A 21,324-nucleotide genomic window follows, 5' to 3' on the forward strand; every position below is an offset into this window, starting at 1 on the left:
TAATCTCTCTTTATGTGGTAAAGAAGCATGAGCTTTAGCTACTCAGATATAAGTATATTTATGGAGCTCAAAAGGAACTTTCAATAGATCAATGAACTATGTCTCTGAGTCATATTGCTCTTCTTAAATTATTCTCTCAGTTGTTTAATTGCAATTGGGCTTAATCACTTAGCCTCCAGCAAAGTGTTTTTCATGCTCTGTGTTTTTCCTGACCATCATTTCCAACCTGTCTCTTGCAAGGGAGTGACCAGGGGTAGGTGTGGTATGCCTCAGTTGGCTCAGCACATCTGCTGTTCAGAATTCTGTCTTTTGAAAATGGAGATGAACTTTAGAAGACCTGTAAAACAGACACTAAATAGACAGTATGGAATATGGGTATACTTCACGTCATGTAAAGTGTATAAATCCAATATTCCAAATCAATCCATGTTTATCAGTGTTTACTTTTGGAAGATTCTTGTTGTGAATCTGCCATAACTTATTTGAAATATAAAGTACTTATCCTTTAATTTTTCTTATTTGTAAATCTAAACTGTCATCTGTGAAATTTTCAGCATCAACCCCCCAAAATCTCTCCTCCTAGCTCTCTCACTTTCACTCTTCAGCCCCATTAAGGCTTCCAGTATTTTTGCCGATTTTCCCAACCATTTTCGGGCTTTGTTTTTTAGCCTTGACCCCATAGTTAAATTGCCTCGCATCTTTTTTTAAACAGCTTTATTGAGATATAATTACATGCTACAAAACCCACACAATTTAAATGACAGTGTACTGATTTTTAGTAAGCCTACTGAGTTGTGCAACCTTTACCACATGCAATATTAGAACATTTGAATCACCCACAAAGAGCCTCATGCCATTTGCAATTAATCTCCGTTCTCACCGCAAGTCCTAGGCAACACTAACCTTTCTATTTCTATACATTTGCATTTTTCTGAACATTTCAGATAAATGGAATTATACGATCTGTGGTCGTTTACATCAGGCTTCTGTCACTTACATTTTTGAGATCCTTCCATGTTGTATCATGTATGAGTACTTTGTTCTTTTTTATTGCTTAACAGTATTCCATTGTATGGATAGACCACATTTTTTATCCATTTACTGTTGATGGCCATTTGGATTGTTTCCACTTAGCACTTATAAATAATGCTGCTATAAACATTCACATACAAGTCTTTGTGTGGATGTAGGTTTCATTTCTTTGGGGTAAATCTCTAAGTGTGGAATTACTGAATCATATGGAAATTTTAAATTTAACTTTCTAAGAAGCTGCTAAACTATTTTCCAAGTGGCTGCATCATTTTATATTCCTACCAGACATGAGGATTCTAGTTTCTCTGAATTCTTGCCAACACTTTTTATTATCTGTCTTTTTATTTATTTATTTATTGGGATGCCAATTGTTAGTAAAATTACAGAAATTTCAGGTGTACAATTCTGTATTACATCATCTATAAATCCCATTGTATGTTCACCACCCAGAGTCAGTTCTCCTTCCATCACCATATATTTATGTCTCTCTTTTTTTTTTTTAAGATTTTATTGGGGAAGGGGAGCAGGACTTTATTGGGAACAGTGTGTACTTCCAGGCCTTTTTTCCAAGTCAAGTTGTTGTCCTTTCAATCTTAGTCGTAGAGGGTGCCGTTCAGCTTCAAGTTGTCCTTTCTGTCTTAGTTGTGGAAGACGCAGCTCAGCTCTGGGTCCAGTTGCCATTTCTAGTTGCAGGGGGCACAGCCCACCATCCCTTGCAAGAGTCGAACCGGCAACCTTGTGGTTGAGAGCCCACACTCCAACCTAGCCATCCCGGAGGCAGCTCAGCTCAAGGTGCTGTGTTCAATCTTAGTTGCAGGGGGCGGAGCCCACCATCCCTTGTGGGACTCGAGGAATTGAACTGGCAACCTTGTGGTTGAGAGCCCACTGGCCCATGTGGGAATTGAACCACAATCTCTAGAATAGTTTTCAGTAAATTTTGAAAGCAAGAAATGTAAGTCCTCTAAATTCCTTTGTTTTCAAGATTATTTTGGCTATTCTGGGTCCCTTGCATTTCCAACTGAATTTAGGATCAGCTTGTTAATTTTTGAAAAATAGCCTGCTAGGACTTTGATAGGTATAGCCTTGACTCTCTATATCAATTTGGGGAGAATTGCCTTCTTCAAAATATAGAAACTTTAAATTCATGAACATGGTATGTCTTTCCATCAAGAGCTTCAGTTCTCTGAGAAATGTTTTGTTTTAGTATACAAGTCTGCACTTCTTTTACTAAATTTATTTCTAAATATTTTATTCTTTTGGATGTTAGGTTATGAGAGGGATTATTTTCTTAATTTTTTTGGGGGGGTTGATCATTGTTGGTATTTAGACATAAAATTGATTTTTGCATATGGATCATGTATGCATGTGACCTTGATGAACCCATTTATTAGTTCTAGTGTGTGTGTGTGTGTGTGTGTGTGTGTGTGTGTATGTGTGTGTATTAGGATGTTTCTATATAGAGCATGTTTCTATATAGAGGATTTTTGCCTGGAGGGGTATCTATACTCTAACTCCTTTTACCTCTGCTCATTTACTTGTAATTACCCTTAAACCCCTCAGTCTTCATACCTACTTACAGATTGTTAAACATCGGGCCCTCAAGTCTTCTAATACTATTCTAAATCCTCACTATTTTTGCTTAGACTTTCCTGTGTTACTCATTACTCATCACTCAGCAGCTGTGTGTTTTGCCTCATATTTTACACAGAAAGTTATCAACACAGATAGATTTACTGCAAATCAAATTATACTTAAGTTTCAGAACCTCTCACTCAGAGTTTCTCACTCAGACCCTCTTCCGAGGTTCTCGGAGGACCCCTGGCAAAAGTAAGCTGGTTTAATTGTAATTGGTTAAAAATTCTTTCTTTTTCCACTCTGATTTCCCCTCTCTTAGCACTTCTGATGTCAGTATATCCCTGGAATATTCATAAGCATTTGGGGGATCTGAGTAAGGGAAAGTTGACTTGGGAATACACTATTATAACTGCCATTTGGAAAGACATTGTAGAATAAATCAATAACACAAGTAAGGAATTATAGACTAAACATTTGGATGAGTATGAATTTTTAAAAATTAATGTAATAAAAGCAATGAATATGAGCAATTTAAACAACAGAAATTATTCTGGCGTAAAGAAACAAATTGTAACAATTTTTTTTCAGATCACAAGCAAATTAATTTAGATAAAGAGACATATTTTCAATGAAAGCTCTTGGATTATTTCATAATCCATTCAATGAATAAGAGTTAATTATTTGAATACATTGGAGAAATATTTAAGTTTCTTGCTTATTTGACAAAAGCTACTAACATCGCTGAATACAACATAAAACTCATACTGTACCACTTTAGGGACATCTAAGATAAACTGGTTCATGAGTTTCATTATTTCAAAGATAATTTAAGGCTAGTCATTTTCCTAGAAAACTTGAAATGCCCAAAATCTTAAAATCACATATGAAAAAAAGTTTGATAAAAAATTTTTCCAAATTTGGCAGCACTTCGTATTTGCATGGCATTACCAGTAATGAGCTACGAAGCTGAAAGAATCTTTCTAAACTATTAATAGTAAAAAACTAATGGCCATGATAGATGAAAGGCTGTATAACCTTTATATTTTCTTCACATAAAGTGTTATTATAAAATGGTTCTCATATGAAGAGGTATTTGTAGAACATGTAGCCAAAAATTGTAGGCAAAAAGTATTTTAGAGCTGTTACTTATTACAAAGTTATGTTGTTTTCCTGTTGTTGTTTTTTGTGATGGAATTTATCATCTTAAAATTTTTGATTTTTTAATTTAATGATTTTTCTCATTCTATAAATAATTGCACACTTTAAAACATGACTAACTTTACATATGTATAGTGCCAGGTGGGTACTATTGAATCACTATGTTGTACACCTGAAACTAGCTATACTTTTAATAAAAAATTTTTTAAATGACCAATTTTGTCAGTCATTATTTTTGATTCTTTTAAGAAAGGCCTCCCCCCCACCCATCACCAATCATATAAGATTTAGGCCTTATAAAAATGGATCTTGTTAGCTCTTAGCTCAGAAGCTTGAATTTTCTGTTTCTTGTCTTTCCCCCTACAGAGGCACCTGCATCCACATCCAGCCTTTTCTATTGAAACGTCTCTGTAGGCCCTGTACATAGCTTGCTCCTGGCAGCTGCCTTACACTGGGCGCATTAGCCCCTTAACCTTGACTTAATTCATACCATTTGTCTCCTACTTTTACCAGTTCCTGGCTCCACATTCAGACTTGCCATCGTCACTTTTGGTCTTCTTCATTTAGTGATCTATTTGGACTCTGCTTTTTTCAAATCCACATCGCTCCTGGCTCCCAGCTCTGCCTGCTGATTGAGGCAAGCCCTGTGGCTTCTGATGACTCAGGTGGACCTTAATTCCCACACAGAATGACACCACCCTTCTTCTTCCTGGGAAAGGCTAATCTTTCAGCCTTTGCTTTACATCCATCCTTTCTAGGACTTTGCACAAGAAAGGACTTTGCGCGCATCTCTTGTATGTGTTTTTAACCTCTGCTACTGCGCTCATAAGGTCTGCACCACTGTGTACATATTCAGGTGTCTTCCATCCTAGCAAACCATTCTACTCTGTAGCTTCCTCTTTCTCTCCTTGCCACCTCAGTCCAGGTTCTTAACTGTTGGTATCACATAACCCCTGTTGACTCACTTCTGTTTTACTGCTCCGTTCTCTCCTGCCGAATGCGTCGCTGAGCTCACCAAATGCCCCCTTAGTACCAGGTACAATGGACTCTCTTCAACCTTTATCTAAGCCTTAAACACTGACCACCAGTCTCCTTTAAATCCTCTCATCCCCTGGCTTTTCTGATAGTATTCAATTGGGTTTACTTCTAACTCACTGATTGTTCCTCCCTAGTCTCCTGTGAGGGATTCTTTTCTGTTTTAGTCCCATAAATGTTATGTTGTTCAGGGTTTTACCCTTAGCACTTCTCACGTTTTTGTTCCTCCAACTGAGTGATCTATTTTTTCACTCATTCATTTATTTGTCAGTATTTGCTGAGCACATACTCTGTGGTAGGTACTGTGGTGGGTGCTAGAGAGACTGTGATGAACAAGACAGGTACAGTCTCTGCATCATGAATCCCAGTCTACCCAGGGCGCTAAATAGTAACCAAATAATTATCGTCCCGTGGCTTCAGTCATCTTTTTGCTGATAACTCCTAGGTCTATGTCTGCATCTTGCTTGATTATTAGGTAAATGATAGCCAGGACATCTGAAGTAATAAAAATCACTGAGATGGCAAAACAAATAATGTGATTTCTTAGAACCAGGGCATTTCATGAAGCAAAAGCATTGGATCAGTCACTTTTAAAGGTTTCATTTATTATGACTGCAGGTTTTAAACTGCCTGTAAAACCATGGTGTGCAGGAAGGATGTTGGCTAAGAATCTTGAGATTCTTATTTAGGCTCTGTGACCAAGTGACTTTTTTTTTACATTACTATTATTTTTTATTAGTTTCAGGTGTAGAAAGCAACGTACTTGTTAGACGTTTACACCCCTCACAACTCAGTCACTTTTGACCTAATTGTGTTCACTAAATGTTTGCTGTTAAATTAATTTTAAAAGAATAATAGAATAAATGTGTATGAAAATAGCTATCTTTCTTTAGAGTTAAAATGATAACATAATGGAATGAAGTGGGGTGACCATTTACCTCTGTCAGCCTCAGATACTTCCAGTTCATACCTGTCACGTCAGCAAAATACAAATATTACTTCTTTCACTTTCAAAATTGTCTCCATTTAGACAGTAGATTATGTGGTCACACTCTAAAATCTTTTCTCAAAGAAAACTATTTTTTTTCAAAGAAATATTTGTTATTATGCTTACTATTTTTAAAAATCCTAATTTTTTGTTTTTGCTACCTTGCAGTCAAAGATTGACGGAATACAAATATTTCTGGAATAAGACTCTTTCATTACTTACTTTTACTAAAAGGGAGCTAACCAGTATTAAAAATGAAGTATATGATAATTTTCAAAACTGGACTTCACTGAAAGGAGAACTTTTTCTTCAAATTAAATCCATAAGTGAAACAGCCTTGACAGGTTTGTTACATACATAAAGAACGTAATTGTTTTTTCTTTGTAATTGTACATCACAGATGATGAAATAATGATATTTCATTTTATGTGATGGGACTTATGATTAACTTTTAAACTTGTTATTGGTTGGCAGACTAGATGGTACTTATGATCTATTTGAACCCTGAAAACCAGTAAGTATAGGCTGACCTAAGATAAGTGCTGATACATATATTCTTGAGCTGTAACCAGAAGTCTCGTTGTTCCTGTCAAATGTATCAATTTATGTTTTAAAACTTTTTCTTCTGTTAGTGGCTGAGTAGCTCCTATTAGATCAGCTTTCCCACAGGTAACAACAATAAATTCTGGATAAAATAATTACCTAAAAACACTGGATAGTGACCAAAACCAAGCACATATAGAAGGAATGTCAAAAATTGAAGGAAGGCGTATTACTAAGTGAAAGAAGCCAATCTAAAAGTCCACGTACTGTAAGATTCCAACTAAATGACATTCTGAAAAAGGTGAAACTGTCAAAATAGTAAAGAGATCAGTAGTTGCCAGGGTGGGAGAGAAGAATGATTAGGTAGAACACGGAAGATTTTTAGGGTACTTACTATTTTGTGTGATACTATAAGAATGGATACATGTCATTCTACATTTATCAAAACCCATAGAATGTATAACACCAAGAATGGATAATGTAACCTGTGAATTTGGGGTACTAATGATGTGCCAACAATGTAGGATCATTGATTATAAGAAATGTACCACTCTGATGCAGAATGCTGATGGTGGGAGCGGCTGTGCATATGTTGGGGCAGGGGTTATATGGGAAATCTCTGTACTTTTCTGCTTAATTTTGCTATAAACCTAAAACTGATCTATAAACAAGTCTATTTAAAAATTTAAAAAAATTTTTTAATTAAAGTTTATTGGGGTGACAATTGTTAGTAAAGTTACATAGATTTCAGGTGTACAATTCTGTAATACATTATCTATATATCACATTGTATATTCACCACCAGAGTCAGTTCTCCTTCCATCACCATATATTTTAAAAATGTTTTTAAATTAAAAGAAGGGAATGGTATTGGAAGAATTCCCTGGGATTTTTTTGTTGTTTATTTATTTGTTTTGTTTTTCGAAGGCTGTTAGATTGAGGGAAAGTACAGTGTGTTCCATGCAGTGAAGCTAAAACTCTCATAGAAATCTGTAGTCAATTTGGCTTGAAAACTGGAGGACAGAGATCAAGTCAGCCCCAGCCTCTGAGAAGTAGGAGGGTTACCCCAGAAGAAACTTAGTCAGAGAGGAAGAGTACAGATTTTGCATATATACACTTTCCAACTCTCTGGCTTACAACAATTTGCAAACTCATCCTAGAAAAAGTGTTACATACGTCATTGCTAAGTAGCACTGCAGTCACCTTTGAAGTACTCCCCTTGAGAAGCTATGCACCGACACCAGTGCCTAGTCCACCCTTCAAAGAAATTTTGGAACTCTTTTTCTGAAATGGCCATCAGAGCTGTTGTTGTATTATCCTTGATGTCCAGAATGTCGTCAAAATGTCTTCCTTTCAATATTTCCTTTATCTTTGGATAAAGAAAGAAGTCATTGGGGGCCAGATCAGGTGAGTAGGGAGGGTGTTCCAATACAGTCATTTGTTTGCTGGCTAAGAACTCCCGTACAGACAATGCCGCGTGAGCTGGTGTATTGTCATAATGCAAGAGCCAGGAATTGTTGACAAAAAGTTCAGGTAGTCTAACTTTTTCCACGCAGCTTTTTCAGCACTTCCAAGTAGTAAACTTGGTTAACTGTTTGTCCAGTTGGTACAAATTTGTAATGAATAATGCCTCTGATATCAAAAAATGTTAGCAACATTGTTGCAACAAGTTAGAGAACTTAATTGTCAGACTTTATATGCTTGAAATACATGTGTATAGGGGAAGACTCTAAACCTATCTAAGGCTAAATAATTGATATCTTAGCTGCCACTTATCCCAGGGTAGACAGATTTTACAGTTTAAGATCAGCCAAGATAACTGCTTATCAAAACAAAACAATATAGCAAATCAATATTATTTAGAGGAACATAACAGAATCTAGAGTATTTATAACATAACATACACAATGTTCATGATACAATCCAAAATTACTTGCCCTGGGAAGAAACAGGAAAATATGGCCCATACTCAAAAGAATAGACAGTCAATAGAGACCAATCCTCAGTTTATCAGGATAAAATAATTAGCTGACCAGGTGTTTAAATCATCTATTAAAGAAAATAAGATAGTGATGAATGAAAAAGTAGAAAAATCACAACAAGAAATTACTAAAAGTTGGAAATTCAAGAACTGAAAATTATAATATCTGCAAATAAATGTTTACTGGATGGACTTTCATAGCATATTGTAATTACAGAAAAAAGGAACAGTAAACTTTAAGATAGATCAATAGAAATTATTTAATTTGAAGAAGAGAGATAAAATAAACATTGAAAAAAATGAACAGAGCCTCAGGGTCCTCAGGAAAGATTAAAATGCACCATAAATGATAAATATGGGTAAATATAAAAGACTCTTTTTTCCTTTGAAGTTTTAAAACATTCACATGCTTATTTAAAGTAAGAATCATAACATATTGTGGGATTTATAGTGTATTGATTTAACATATGACAACTAGAGCATAAAGATGGCAGGAGGAGGTAAACAGAGCCATATGGGTAGACTCTTTGTATTTTATGTGATGGAGTGCAACATCCATTTTGTGTAGACTAAAAGGTTAAAGATGTATAATTCTGAGAGAGCAACCACAAAAACTTAAGCATAAAAAGATATAGGTAAAAAGCTAATAAGTAAATTTAAAAGGTAACTCTTTAAAAATATTCAAACAATGGAGAATTAATATCACCTAACTCTAAGATTTATTATAACATTACAGTAATCAAGTCAGTGTAGTACTAGCCTATGGATCAACAATAGATCAATCGAACAAAATAGTCTGGTGACCCCTGCTGACCCTGGTAACCCCTGATGACCCCTATTTATATGATCATTTCACTTTTGACAAAGGCACTGAAACAATCCAATGGGAAAAAGACAGTCTCAACAAATTGTGCCAGAACAACTGAATACCCATATGGGAAAATATACCTTGAGTTCTACATCACATTGTACATAAAAATTAATTCAAGATAAATCATAAAACTAAATATAAAAGCTAAAAATATAAAAGAAGAAACATAGGAAAATGTCTTCATAAATTGGTAGTAAATAAAGGTTTTTTGGGTAGAACAAAGAAGTAAGAACAAAAATTGATGAATTTGACTTTATCAAAATTAAAAACTTCTCATTGAAAGATGCCATTAAGAAAATGGATAAGCCACAGACAGAAAAGATATTCACAATATATGTGACAAAGGACTGCTGTCCAGGTTACGTAAAAACACCTACAAGTCAATAATAAAAGTACAAACAATCCTATCAAAAATGGCCAAAAGATTTAACCGGACACTTTATGAGGAAAGATATACAAATGGCCAATAAGAACATGAAAAAGTGCTCAACATTATCAGTCATAAGGGAAATGCAGGTGTCACCAGTACATGCTGGTACTCACCAGATTGGTTATAAATGAAAAAGATTGACAACAGTAAATGTTGGTGAGGAAGGAGCATAATGGGAACACTCTTACAAATGCATGAGAGTATAAAATGCTATAGCCACTTTGAGAAAAGATCTGATGTTTTATTATAAAACTAAATATACATCTATCTGATGACTCTGAAATTCTTCTCTGGTATTTATACTCCCCAAATGAAAACATATGTTCATAAAAATACTTGTATAAGAATATTCACCAATTTTATTTAAGCTGTATTTAAAATAGCCTTAAACTGGAAAAAGCCCAGAAGTTAGATCAATAGAATGGATTATTAAAAAAACAAAAAATACAAACCTGAATAAACCATGAAATATAGAAGGAATGGCAGGTAATGCAATTAACTTAGATAAATCTCAAATATATTGTAATTCCTGAAAGTTAGCCTACACAAATAATACATGTTGTATGACATTTTAGAGTAGGCAAAACTAATCTATAGTGGGGAAAAAATCAGAGCATTAGTTATGTTGGAAGGGAGGCTGTACTGGAAAAGGGGCACGAGGGCACTGTCTGTGGTGATGGTAGTGCTCTCTGTTTTGATTGGGGTTTGGGTTACACAGGGGATGCATTTGTCAAAACTTATCTAATGGTACATTTAAGATTTGTGCATTTATTTGTAAGTTGTACTAAAAAATAAGACATTTATATATTGAACGCTAATTATTGATGTGCATGCTGAAGTGTTTAGGAGTGTAGTGTATTGATGTCTGCAACTTATCTTGACGTGCATAAAAATATAAGATGGATAGGTGGATAGATATCTGATAAAGTAAGTGTAGTAAAATGTTAACTGAAGAATCTAGGTGGTATATATATTTGTGTTCACTGTATAATCCTTCCAACTTTTCTCTATATTTAAAAATTTTTATAGTTAAATGTTAGAAAAAAATAAATTCTAACCATACAACTTCAATTTCCTAATTTTGTTACATAATGTATGCCTTCAGGAAATGAGTTTAATTCTTAAAAAGTAATTTTAAGAGTTAAGTTTAGACAAAGACAGGTGAATATTACAACAACCATGTTTTCAACTGCAAAAATTAACAAGTTTTAATACTTTATCTTTTAAAAAAGAAAAATATATTTAAAATATAATTGTTTCTACTTTAATATGAATGCATGCATGAATTATATTTATTCTTTTTCCATTAGATTTGAAAATTTTATATAGATGGTATCATACTTTTTGGTATACTGTGAACTTGCTTTTTTCATTCAGTGATGTTTTTGAGATCAATATTTACATACATAAATACTACATATATATTAGTATCTTAGTTCTCCCAGAGGCAGGCATTGAATCAAAGATGTGAGTGCAGATGGTTTATTTCGGAAGTGAAAATAACCCAGATCTAGGGAAGAAAAAGCAGATAACAAAAGTTGCCCTATTGCAGTGGGCAACTGGAGCTTACTCCCAGGAGGGAACTCTGAGAAATGGTTTGAAATATGTCTCAGAATTCCACACTCAATGAGTGAGTGAGCTTGGCATGCACTCCCAGGAGTTATTGGCAAAGGGCTGCTCCCCAGCAGTGGAAATTCCTTGGCACTTCTAGCCTGCCATGTGGTGGGCAGGGCTGCTTCCTGCAGGTCCAGGACAAAGATTCCTCCAGCACAAAGAGGCAGATCCTGGGAGTTGGAAGTCAGTAGAAGAACACTGAAAGGTCCAGGGTATCCGAGCAGGGCACTCACAGTGTCTGCTACAGTTTTAATAGTATTAATATACTTTACAGAGCTGTCTTTCATCACATAAATATACAGTTGACCATTGAACAACATGGCACGCTGACCCATGCATCAGAAAACCCACGTATAACTTTTGACTCCCCCAAAACTTGCTTTCCTTTGTATCTGCAGGGAATTGGTTCTAGGACCCCCGTGGATACCCAAATCCTGGGATGCTCAAGTCCCCTGTATAAAGTAGCTTAGATCAGCGCATTACAATCTGCCCTTCACGTCTGCAGACTCCCAAACACAGACTGAAAGCAGTACAGGGATTTATTGAAAAAAATGGCCTGTGCAATTCAAACCTGTGTTGTTCAAGGGTCAACTATATTTTGTTTTAGGCATGGTTTTCATTTGGACATTCATGTATGTCCTTTTCTGGATATATCTTTTTGTTCTTTCTGCTAAATACCTAGGAATGGAATGGCTATGTCACATGGTAGGGTATATTTAACTTTATAAGAAACTATCCAGTGGTTTTCCAAAGTGGTTGTTCCTTTCAGATTCCTGCCAGCAATGTATGAGAGTTCTAGTTAAGACTTGTCAAGACTTTGTATTGTCAGGTTTTGAAAATTTTAGCCACTTTAATGGGAGATGCGTAGAAGATATTAATCCACATTGCAAATAGTCTTCTTGATAATTTCTCATTTTTGAGAGTCCTTTCGCATCTTATTATAGAATATTTACCTCGTAACGTCAGTAACGAGTAACTGAGTCATACCAGAATAGGAGAGGCATCAGCTCTACCAGTTTTTGTTTCCATGTATGTTACATTATTATTGTCTTCTGTCATCCATAATTTCTTTGGGGGTATTTTTTAAGCCAGTCATCCACTTCAGGACTGTTAGTTTAGGTAAACCTCATAGGAGCACATAAACTGCCATATATCACAATCACGGAAAGGGACAGAAAAAGCAAAGAGGAATAATACTCCTCTCTTAGAAAATCCCACTCATGTTATTCTCCCTGAATGTGACCCATGGCCATGACTGTGCTGTATAGACAGGGAGGCACTTGAGGTGCATGAAGGGGAAATGGGTTAAGGGTCTCCCAGAACAAGTAGTTGCCCTATGTTACGATTTAGGTCTTATTTCGAGTGTCAGCTCTGCAGAGAGGTCTTTGCTGACCACCCTCGTTAGCGTAGTCTTCCCTTACATGTCTTTGTCCTATTTTCATTTTTAATAACATTTATCACTGTCACAAAGATTTATGTGTTTATTGCCAGTTTCCTCTTCCAGGCTGTACTCTCTAAGAGAATAGGAAATTTGACTGTCTTGCTGAATACTGTATTTCTACTGTTTTAAGAGAATTGTGCCTGTCACATAATAGGTGCTCAGTAACCATTGTGGAATTGAAATGGAAGTAAAGATACATCCAAATTTGAATATTGAGGTTACTGATGTTTATGTTCCTGTTTTAAACCTCTGAGTATTTTCTAAATGTTTTTCATAATGCTCAGGTATTACTTCCACAATCTGGGGACAGGAAGTGAGGAGAGAGGAGAGGCCTTATTTATGAGCTATACTTGCCTGACCATCAGTTACTCTCAGTAGGAAAATTCTTAATCTGATTTTTAAAACTAGTTTGAAAGTTGTTTATCAAACTTACAAGGAGGCAAAGACAAACACTTAATAATTATTTTTCCCCAAATTCAAGTGCCTTTAAGTTCTCTTCTGACCATAACCATAAAACAGCATCAATGTAAAACAGAGAAAGTAACAGAAGATCAAAGAAGGAAGTGAACATCAGCTCAATACATGAGACATTCGCTATTAACATTTGGTATAAACTTTCTAAACTTTTTTTTTTGTTCATAGATGTATACACTTAATATAGCATGGAAACATAGTCTGCCAATTAACCATGTAAACTATGTTGACAGTATCTCATAATAGGAATATGTCTTAACCTATTTAACTGGTTTTCTATTCATGGACATTTAGGTTGATCATAGTTTTGCTTTTATAAATAAGACTTTGGTGAACATCTTTACACATGCATATTTATGACCTTGTCCCATTTTTTAACATAAGTTAATTTCTAAAAGTGGTATTGAACAGTCAAAGTGTGTGCCCATTTTGCTTTTCATTTACAGGTAATATTACATTTTACATTTTTATCTGACATGAAGAGACAGGAGTTGTTTTCAACCCATAAGTTTAACATTTACCATGATAGTAAATCACATCACTTCTGCATCCCAAGAGCTTAGTGAGCACAACAGGGTGTGTGAAACTAATGCTTTATTATTGTAAGGATTTTTTTCCTCCTTTTAAAAACTTTCTCCTTACTCAATGTTGTCAGCGTTGTCAAAGCCCCAGGGCATAGTTATTGAAACATGTACAAGTATATGCAAAACTCCAAAGATGCCGATGTTTGCCTTTCAACAATTTCTTGGATCAACTTGGACACACTTTGAATTTAGCAGTAGTAAATATATAAACATGCTCATTTCACAACACAGAATTTTAAGTAAATATATCTTAAATTTAGATTCAGAGAAAATAAATTGACTGTGATGCTTTTCAATGTTAATTTTTATGAAGACTGAGGAACTATCACATCTATTTAAAAAGATGGCCAAGAGCCTAAGAATCGTGTAGATCCACACTGTCCAACACAGTAACTACCAAGAACACATAGCTTTCAAGCACCTGATATGTGGCTCTAGCCTCTTATTTTAAATGGTAATATTTTGGATATGTGGCGTTAAATAAAATTAATAATATTAATTTTGTCTGTTTCTTTTTACATTTTTGATGTGGCTGCTAGAAATTTTAAAGTATGTGTTGTTTGCATTATATTTCTGTTGGGCAACACTGGTATAATTAGTGAGATGAGCTTTTTCACACTTTTAAAATGCTATAATTACATTTCAGTTTATTAGCTATTTTCAAACATTATAAGGACTTAATGTAAATTACAGCTGACAAATACCTTAAACAGTCACTTTCTTAATCTTAGCTTGTTAATGTTTTTTATTTCTAGTTTGTTGTCTTGGCTATTAATTCGGCTTTTACTTAAGTTTATTAAACCAACTCTATCAAAGTCAGTAATTAGCACTTGAGGCAGAAATCAGGAAGGATCTGGAGGGGAATGTGGGATTGTTGGTAGCTCTGCCCTTTTACAAACCTGACTGCAGGATCTGGAGAAGGACCACGCGGCCAGCCAGGGTGTCTGTGCCAGCCTGTACTGGCTTCTCTGTGCTGTGGGCTTCAATTCTGGAATACTTGGAGTTATATAGGAGTCCTAAGGGCAGGGCTCCAAAGCCAGAGAGCCGAAGTTCACATCCTGACTCTACCGCTTACAAAGCCCTGGGTCTCTGTGTCCTCATCTATAAAATGAGGGAATGCGCACGCGTGCGTGTGTTTTTGTGTGTGTGTGAGTGCGCATACATACAGACACACAACAATATGCATAGCACAGTGGTTATGGAATCAAGATGTTGTTATTTTATTCAAAGGCCATGTTCCTTCTGTTCTATTAAATTCTCATTTATCCTATGCAAATATTCATTGTGGTGGCCTTGTAGCCCTAAATAAGGGAACAAAATTAATGCTCTTCACCTATGGTTCAAATATATGTGTATATATACATGTATTTAATTTTAAAATTTTTAAAAAATTGAAGTATACATATTTAGACCCACATATGCCCAACTGATTTTTGACAAGGGTTTACAAGCAATTCAATGGAGGAAGAATCACCTAGCGTTTTCAACAAATGGTGCTGAAGTAATTGGATATCCACAGGCAAAAGAAAACAGCAATAATAAAAACAACCTTTACCTTTGTATAAGGCCTGAGCCTTATACAAAAATTAACTCAAAATGGACCATAGACCTAAACGTAAAATGTAAAACTATAAAACAAGAATTTCTTTGGGAACCAGAATTCTTAAACTTGAACTAAAAGCATGATACATAAAAGGAAAAATTGATAGTGGACCTCAACAAAATTAGGAACTTTTGTTCTGTGAAAGAGCCTGTTAAGAGGCTAAAAAGACAAGTTACACACTGGGAGAAAATATTTGCAAACCATATATCCCACAAAGAACTTGTATCTAGAATATATAAAAATCCTCAAAACTCTACATTTTAAAAAACAGATTAGGAAATGGACAAAATATATGAGCAAAAATTTTTCCAAGGAGGAACATGAAAAAATGTTCAATTCATTAGCTAATTAGGGAAATGGAAATTACAACCATAATGGAATACTACTACTACACATCTATTAGAATATCTAAAATTTTAATTGACCATACTAAGTGTTGACAATGATTAGAAAAAGTGGATTACTCAACATTACTGGTAGGAATGTAAAACGGTGCAGCCATTCTAGAAAATAATTTCACAATTTCCTTTAACACTAAAGATGCACTTACCCATCAATTATAGTCTTGGGAATTTATCCAAGAGAAATGAAAACCTATGTTCGTGCAAAAACCTGTACATAAATGTTCATAAGAGCTTTATTCATACTAGCCAAAAGTATAAAACAAACCCAATGTCCTACAACGGGTCAAGGGTCCCTAAAAGTAATTATGAAATTTAAATGGGTGGGCTCTATTTCCAAATGATGGGTACCCTTCTAAGAAGAGGAAATTTGGAAACAGGCCCATACAGAGGGAAGATGATGTGGCAACACAGGGAGAAGATGACCATCTATAAGCCAAGTAAAGAGGCCTGGAACAGATCCGTTCCTCACAGCCCTCAGAAGAAACCAACCCAGCTGACACCATGCTCTCAGACGTCCAGCCTCCAGAACTGGGAGAAAATAATTTTCTGTTGGTGAAGCCACTAGAGTTAAGTACCAGTCTGTGGTACTTTGTTATGGAAGCCCTAGCAAACTAATAATATATTAAACCCCGTATACATTGCACAATATTATTCAGATACTTTGAAAGACTTTCACATTGAAATTAATTTAGGTTTTAAAACCAAAATTCAAAACAGAAACAACATTCCTAGAAAAGGGCATTGCTAAATATTTTCTTGCCGACACAAGTATGCTGACTATTAAATAGCATATATAAGTGCAATATTTCCTGCTCTTCTAATGAGTGGGTATCACTCGATGTCATCGACATTGTTAAGTTTAAATGTTCATAGATTAGGTTTTCTTAAACCAGAGCATACCTATTTTAGTAAAAGATTTCAGAAAAAAATATTTTGCCAAGGCAGAATATGTTAAGTATAGAATCCATTTGCTTCCACTCTCAAAATAACTATTGACTGAATAGCTCTTGAACTTTTAAAATTCAAGTCCTGAATTTGGCTTAGAAGTCTAGTCCACATTTTTCATAAAATGGATGAAATTAAGGATAGAATAGGCCTATTTGCTTATCCTATTAAAAATGTTTCCTTCTTTTTGATGTGTGTACTTACCCTTTCCTAGTCTGACCTTAAGTAATGTGGGGCTCAAAATGTTCGCCTCTGAAGTGAAGGGTGAGGTAAGGCAAGCACCTATTCAGGATCTTCAACTAGTTATTGAGAAGCTTTACTCAGTGATGCCTTTACTCCTTTAGCTGGTTTTTATTGAGCTCCTGTTAACGCTAGGATGTCGTGGTAGAAATTTTGGGAGCAATAAATGAATAAGATGTTACCTAAATAATATAATGCCTAAAATAATTTATGGTCCAGTAGTAGATCACATGTATGCCTAGGACTGGTGCAATATAAATTGTGTAAATTGGCCAGAAGTAGCGTACAAGTATGAGCTGTGGTAGAATATGAGCTGTGGAAGGTCAGGATGACCTTCTTCATGGGTGGTGCTGAAACAAGGAAAGCACAAGGTGGGAACCATGACTGGAAAAGGTGGGTCTGATGGAGATCATAATTTCTGAACCCCAAATTGGGACACGTAACTGACAAGTGTGAAATTGTGTTAATGACAAAGATAGGATTGAATATTTGACACCAGGATTGCCATAGGGACAGGGGATGTGTAGTTTACCATGGGTGAGTTAATTCACCTCCCTTGAATTTACTGTCCTAATTCTATGTTGGAAACTTTGTAGCTCCTGTTATTTTGAAATGTTGCTGTACTTTTCCATGTGTTAGACTATATTTCACAAATTAATCTGTGTTGCAGATTCTTACTCTTTTAATATAAGATAGAAAGTCACGTTGACATGAATAGTTATTTTAGAGACAGATAGTAGTATACACTATCAGAGTCAGCCTGCTAACCTAAGCATGTCATTCTGGCAAACCATAAATAGGTGACATAAATAGACATGTGCTCCTCTGCAGTGTCATTCTGACTTAGCCATAGATGGATATGGTTAGAGTATGGTACAGTTACAGTATAGTACAGCTTATTCAGTCGTAAGAAGCCACCTTTATGGCTACAGAAATACCCAGGAAGACTTTTTAGATCTGAAGAAAAATTGCTACTTCCTTATTTGCTTTAACTACATTCTTTTTGAAGCTTTATGTACTAGTGTGTTATTTTGTCTCACACGAATGTGTGTGTATCCATAAGTTTTTAGAAGCATATGACTGTTCTTAGGAAAAGTATTTCTCTATAAAGTAATTATTGGACTATGGTAGACCCCCAACTTGTTTGGTCCCTGCCAATTTATTTCTCCAGGTTTTCCATTTTGAGCAGGAATTAAAAGTGAGGAAGGTGCCAGATCCCTTGTGCTCATGACCTAGGTCTGTCTTAAATGCTGTGTTTTCTTCTGGACATACTTTTATCCCACAGGAAGACATTTTGTGTGTCTCTCTTTGGGCCATGTTCCTGGTCCTTTCAGACGCGCTCTCGTGTCTGTACCCTGTCCTAGCATACCGCTTTCCTTCTCCTGTAACCATTTACTTGCCATATTGCCTCTGCTGCCATGTCTGTCGTATTGGTCTCTACTTCTGGTCTTCACTTGCCTCTGAAGGGAAGGGGTGAGCTAAGGCTGCTGTTTTTGCTGTGGTGGCTCCAAGACCAATGCACCAAGCCAACCTCCTTTGACACCTAATCACAGGCTAAACCCATCACTTGGCCCAGAGTGACTTACTGAGGGAAAGGAATGCCAGGTGAACTCTCTGGAAAAGCAGGCTGTCCGGATTTTCATGTAGATCACATCCTCATCATTTCAATTGTAGTTTTACAAATTTTATAGTATTTTTATCATTATTGAGTGTGTTTGTGTATTTTAATGCTGGTTTAAAGCAGCAGTGTTGAAAAAGCCGATAAAGGGGGAGCTTGATAATTACCATTCTGAAGGATAGTGTGCTCTGTGCATTTCTCATAAAGTTATATAAAATTAATACATTTAAGCCTACATAATGCTGTGAAGGCATCTTTTTACTAAACTTAATCTAAGTAGATAGAACAATGACCAGTGATTGCTATGAGAAAATTCTGGTCTCGTTTTGAGGGGACAGAGTATTGTTAGAATCATTAAGCTCTGTTAACTAATGCTTTCTGCTCATAAATGTATTAGTTTTAGACACAACACCCTTTTGTTCCTCTCCAACCCGACCACCTTTCTTCATAATTTGTATAGAATGTATCCTAGTTACTCTCCCTAGAAATGCCATCCAGCCAACTCATGCCAGCACATTTAAATTTACTTTTCTGAATCATGTTGCCAAAAAACCAATTTAATTTCAATAAAACCCAGAACATTACACAGATATGTTATTCATTTATGTATTTAAAAAGCAGGCTGAATTGCCATTTAGTACAATTTAAAGGCTAAACAAAAAAAACCTAAAAGTTTTCATGCATAGTTAAGCAATACAATCCTTTTCTCATTTCTTTTTCAGAATAACCACAAAATTTAAATTTAACCTTTTGGTTAGGTATCATTATAGTCTCCGAAAAATCATCTTGGCTTTTCTAAAAAGAAATAATCATTTTTTGGAAAATTGTTTTATGATTCAGTGTTGTTTATTTGTAAACTTTGATTTTTTTTTACAGAAATAGAGATGCTAAATAAAAGTTTGACAGTATCCCAAAGAAATAAGGTATGCCTTGAAGAGGAAATGAAAAATCTGAAGTTGTTGTGGGATGAGGCCATCCTGAGGTCTCAGCAGATTCAGACATCCAAACAACAGGAAGTAAACTTGCAAACCAGATGCCATGACTTGCAAAGAGAAGTACTAGGTAAAAGAGATTTAATTTGGAATTCTTAGCAACTAGCCATAACGTCTAAATTTTTCTCTTATAATCACAACAAAAATCTTGTTTTAATTATTTTGTGTTGCAAATATGCCTAATTAGTAATAGCTATGTCAGTAACTGTCTGTGGTCAGTGTTTACTGTCATCCCTTGTTCTGCCATTTAGAATGATAGAGATATTAAAGATGTTTTAAGTATAAAATAAGATTTCAGGAAAGCAAAGTGGAATTTACTTTAGTATATCATTATCCCGGTGGATTGGTGGTTTAGTGTACTGAAGGAAAAGACAATATATGCTGTTACATAAAGTGAATCCAAATTTTTAGGCACTTCTGCATTTTCCCAAATGAAAAGATTAAAAATTGTGTTTGGGGCACCTTGGGCAAGGTTTTTAAATTTCTCTCTACCTCAGAGAAATGAGTATCTTGGCAGGAAGGGTATACAGTATGCATTTTTTTCCTGAAGGCAGTAAGGAATCACTGGAGATTGATAATCTGGAGCATGATACAATAAAAAACAGTGTTTTAGCAAAATTAAGCTGTTAGTAGTGAATAGAGGTATTCCAAACATGAAGTGATTAGAGCCAGGTAGCCATTTAGAAAATGACTTTGCTGGTATCCACCCAGTCCCTAGACTAACCGTAGGAAACTGAAGTAGGGAAGGGAATAATATTTATAAGGTCCTAGTGAGTACTAGACACAATGCTAGCACTGTGTATTGGTTACTTCTGTCCATTCCCTAGTGACCAGGAACAGCAGGTATAACTATCCCTTCTTACAGAGGAGAGAATCAAGGCCCCAAAGGTAGCATGCCTATTCCCACAAAGCTGGAAAATGGCAGGGAGTGAAAGCAAATGAAAGCCCATGTTTGTCTTGGCCCGCTCCGCGGCCACAGTGGAAAGGCTAAGATAGAAGCAGTGTTGAGAGGACTACCTTGGCTGAGTGGAAGGGAGAGAAGGAAATCACAGAGGTGAAAAAAAATCTTCATATTTTTACATTTTGATTTTTTTCTTTTAAAGAGACCCTGAACAATTTCAACTTTGATTCAAGCATATAGTCTTTATGATCATTACTTTCCTATATGAAAACTTTTAACTTTGTTTTTGCCACATTTTCCATTTATTTATCCTTTGAAATATAGACACTCATAAATTTAAATATAAGTGGTAACTCTGGTCCACGTAGTTTAATACTAGTTTAGGAATAAATAATGTGCTGTCAATAGCAGCCTAACTCTTTTTTTTTTTTTTTTTTTAAGATTTTATTGGGGAAGGGGGACAGGATTTAATTGGGGAACAGTGTGTACTTCCAGGACTTTTTTCCAAGTGAAGTTGTTGTCCTTTTCAATCTTAGTTGTGGAGGGCGCAGCTCAGCTCCAGGTCCAGTTGCTGTTGTTAGTTGCAGGGGGCGGAGCCCACCATCCCTTGCGGGACTCGAGGAATCGAACCAGCAACCTTGTGGCTGAGAGCCCACTGGCCCATATGCGAATCTAACCGGCAGCCTTCGGAGTTAGGAGCACGGAGCTCCAACAGCCTGAGCCACCGGGCTGGCCCCAGCAGCCTAACTCTAAATGCCAAAATTTAATAAGTGGTCCAGGTGGCTCCTATGATGAGGCAAATTTACTAGCATAGAAAAATGAGGAACATAGGAAAAAGGAGGTTCTTACTGTAGCATAGTTAAAAATTGGAAGTGGCTCAATTTTAAAATAGAAG

General features: G+C 35.7%; 1 protein-coding gene across 1 annotated transcript in view; it reads left to right on the top strand.

The window, feature by feature from the left end:
• Positions 1–21,324, top strand: part of LEKR1 (leucine, glutamate and lysine rich 1) — a 158,411-nt gene that overhangs the window by 54,326 nt on the left and 82,761 nt on the right. The window contains exons 5-6 of the mRNA XM_088794630.1: positions 5,957–6,132; positions 19,413–19,598. Coding sequence (XP_088650756.1) covers positions 5,957–6,132; positions 19,413–19,598 — 362 coding nt within the window. The remainder of the gene's footprint in view (positions 1–5,956; positions 6,133–19,412; positions 19,599–21,324) is intronic.

Source organism: Rhinolophus sinicus, chromosome 17, assembly GCF_057876585.1.
Source record: "Rhinolophus sinicus isolate RSI-liver-muscle chromosome 17, RSI-T2T, whole genome shotgun sequence".
Lineage (NCBI taxonomy): Eukaryota > Metazoa > Chordata > Mammalia > Chiroptera > Rhinolophidae > Rhinolophus > Rhinolophus sinicus.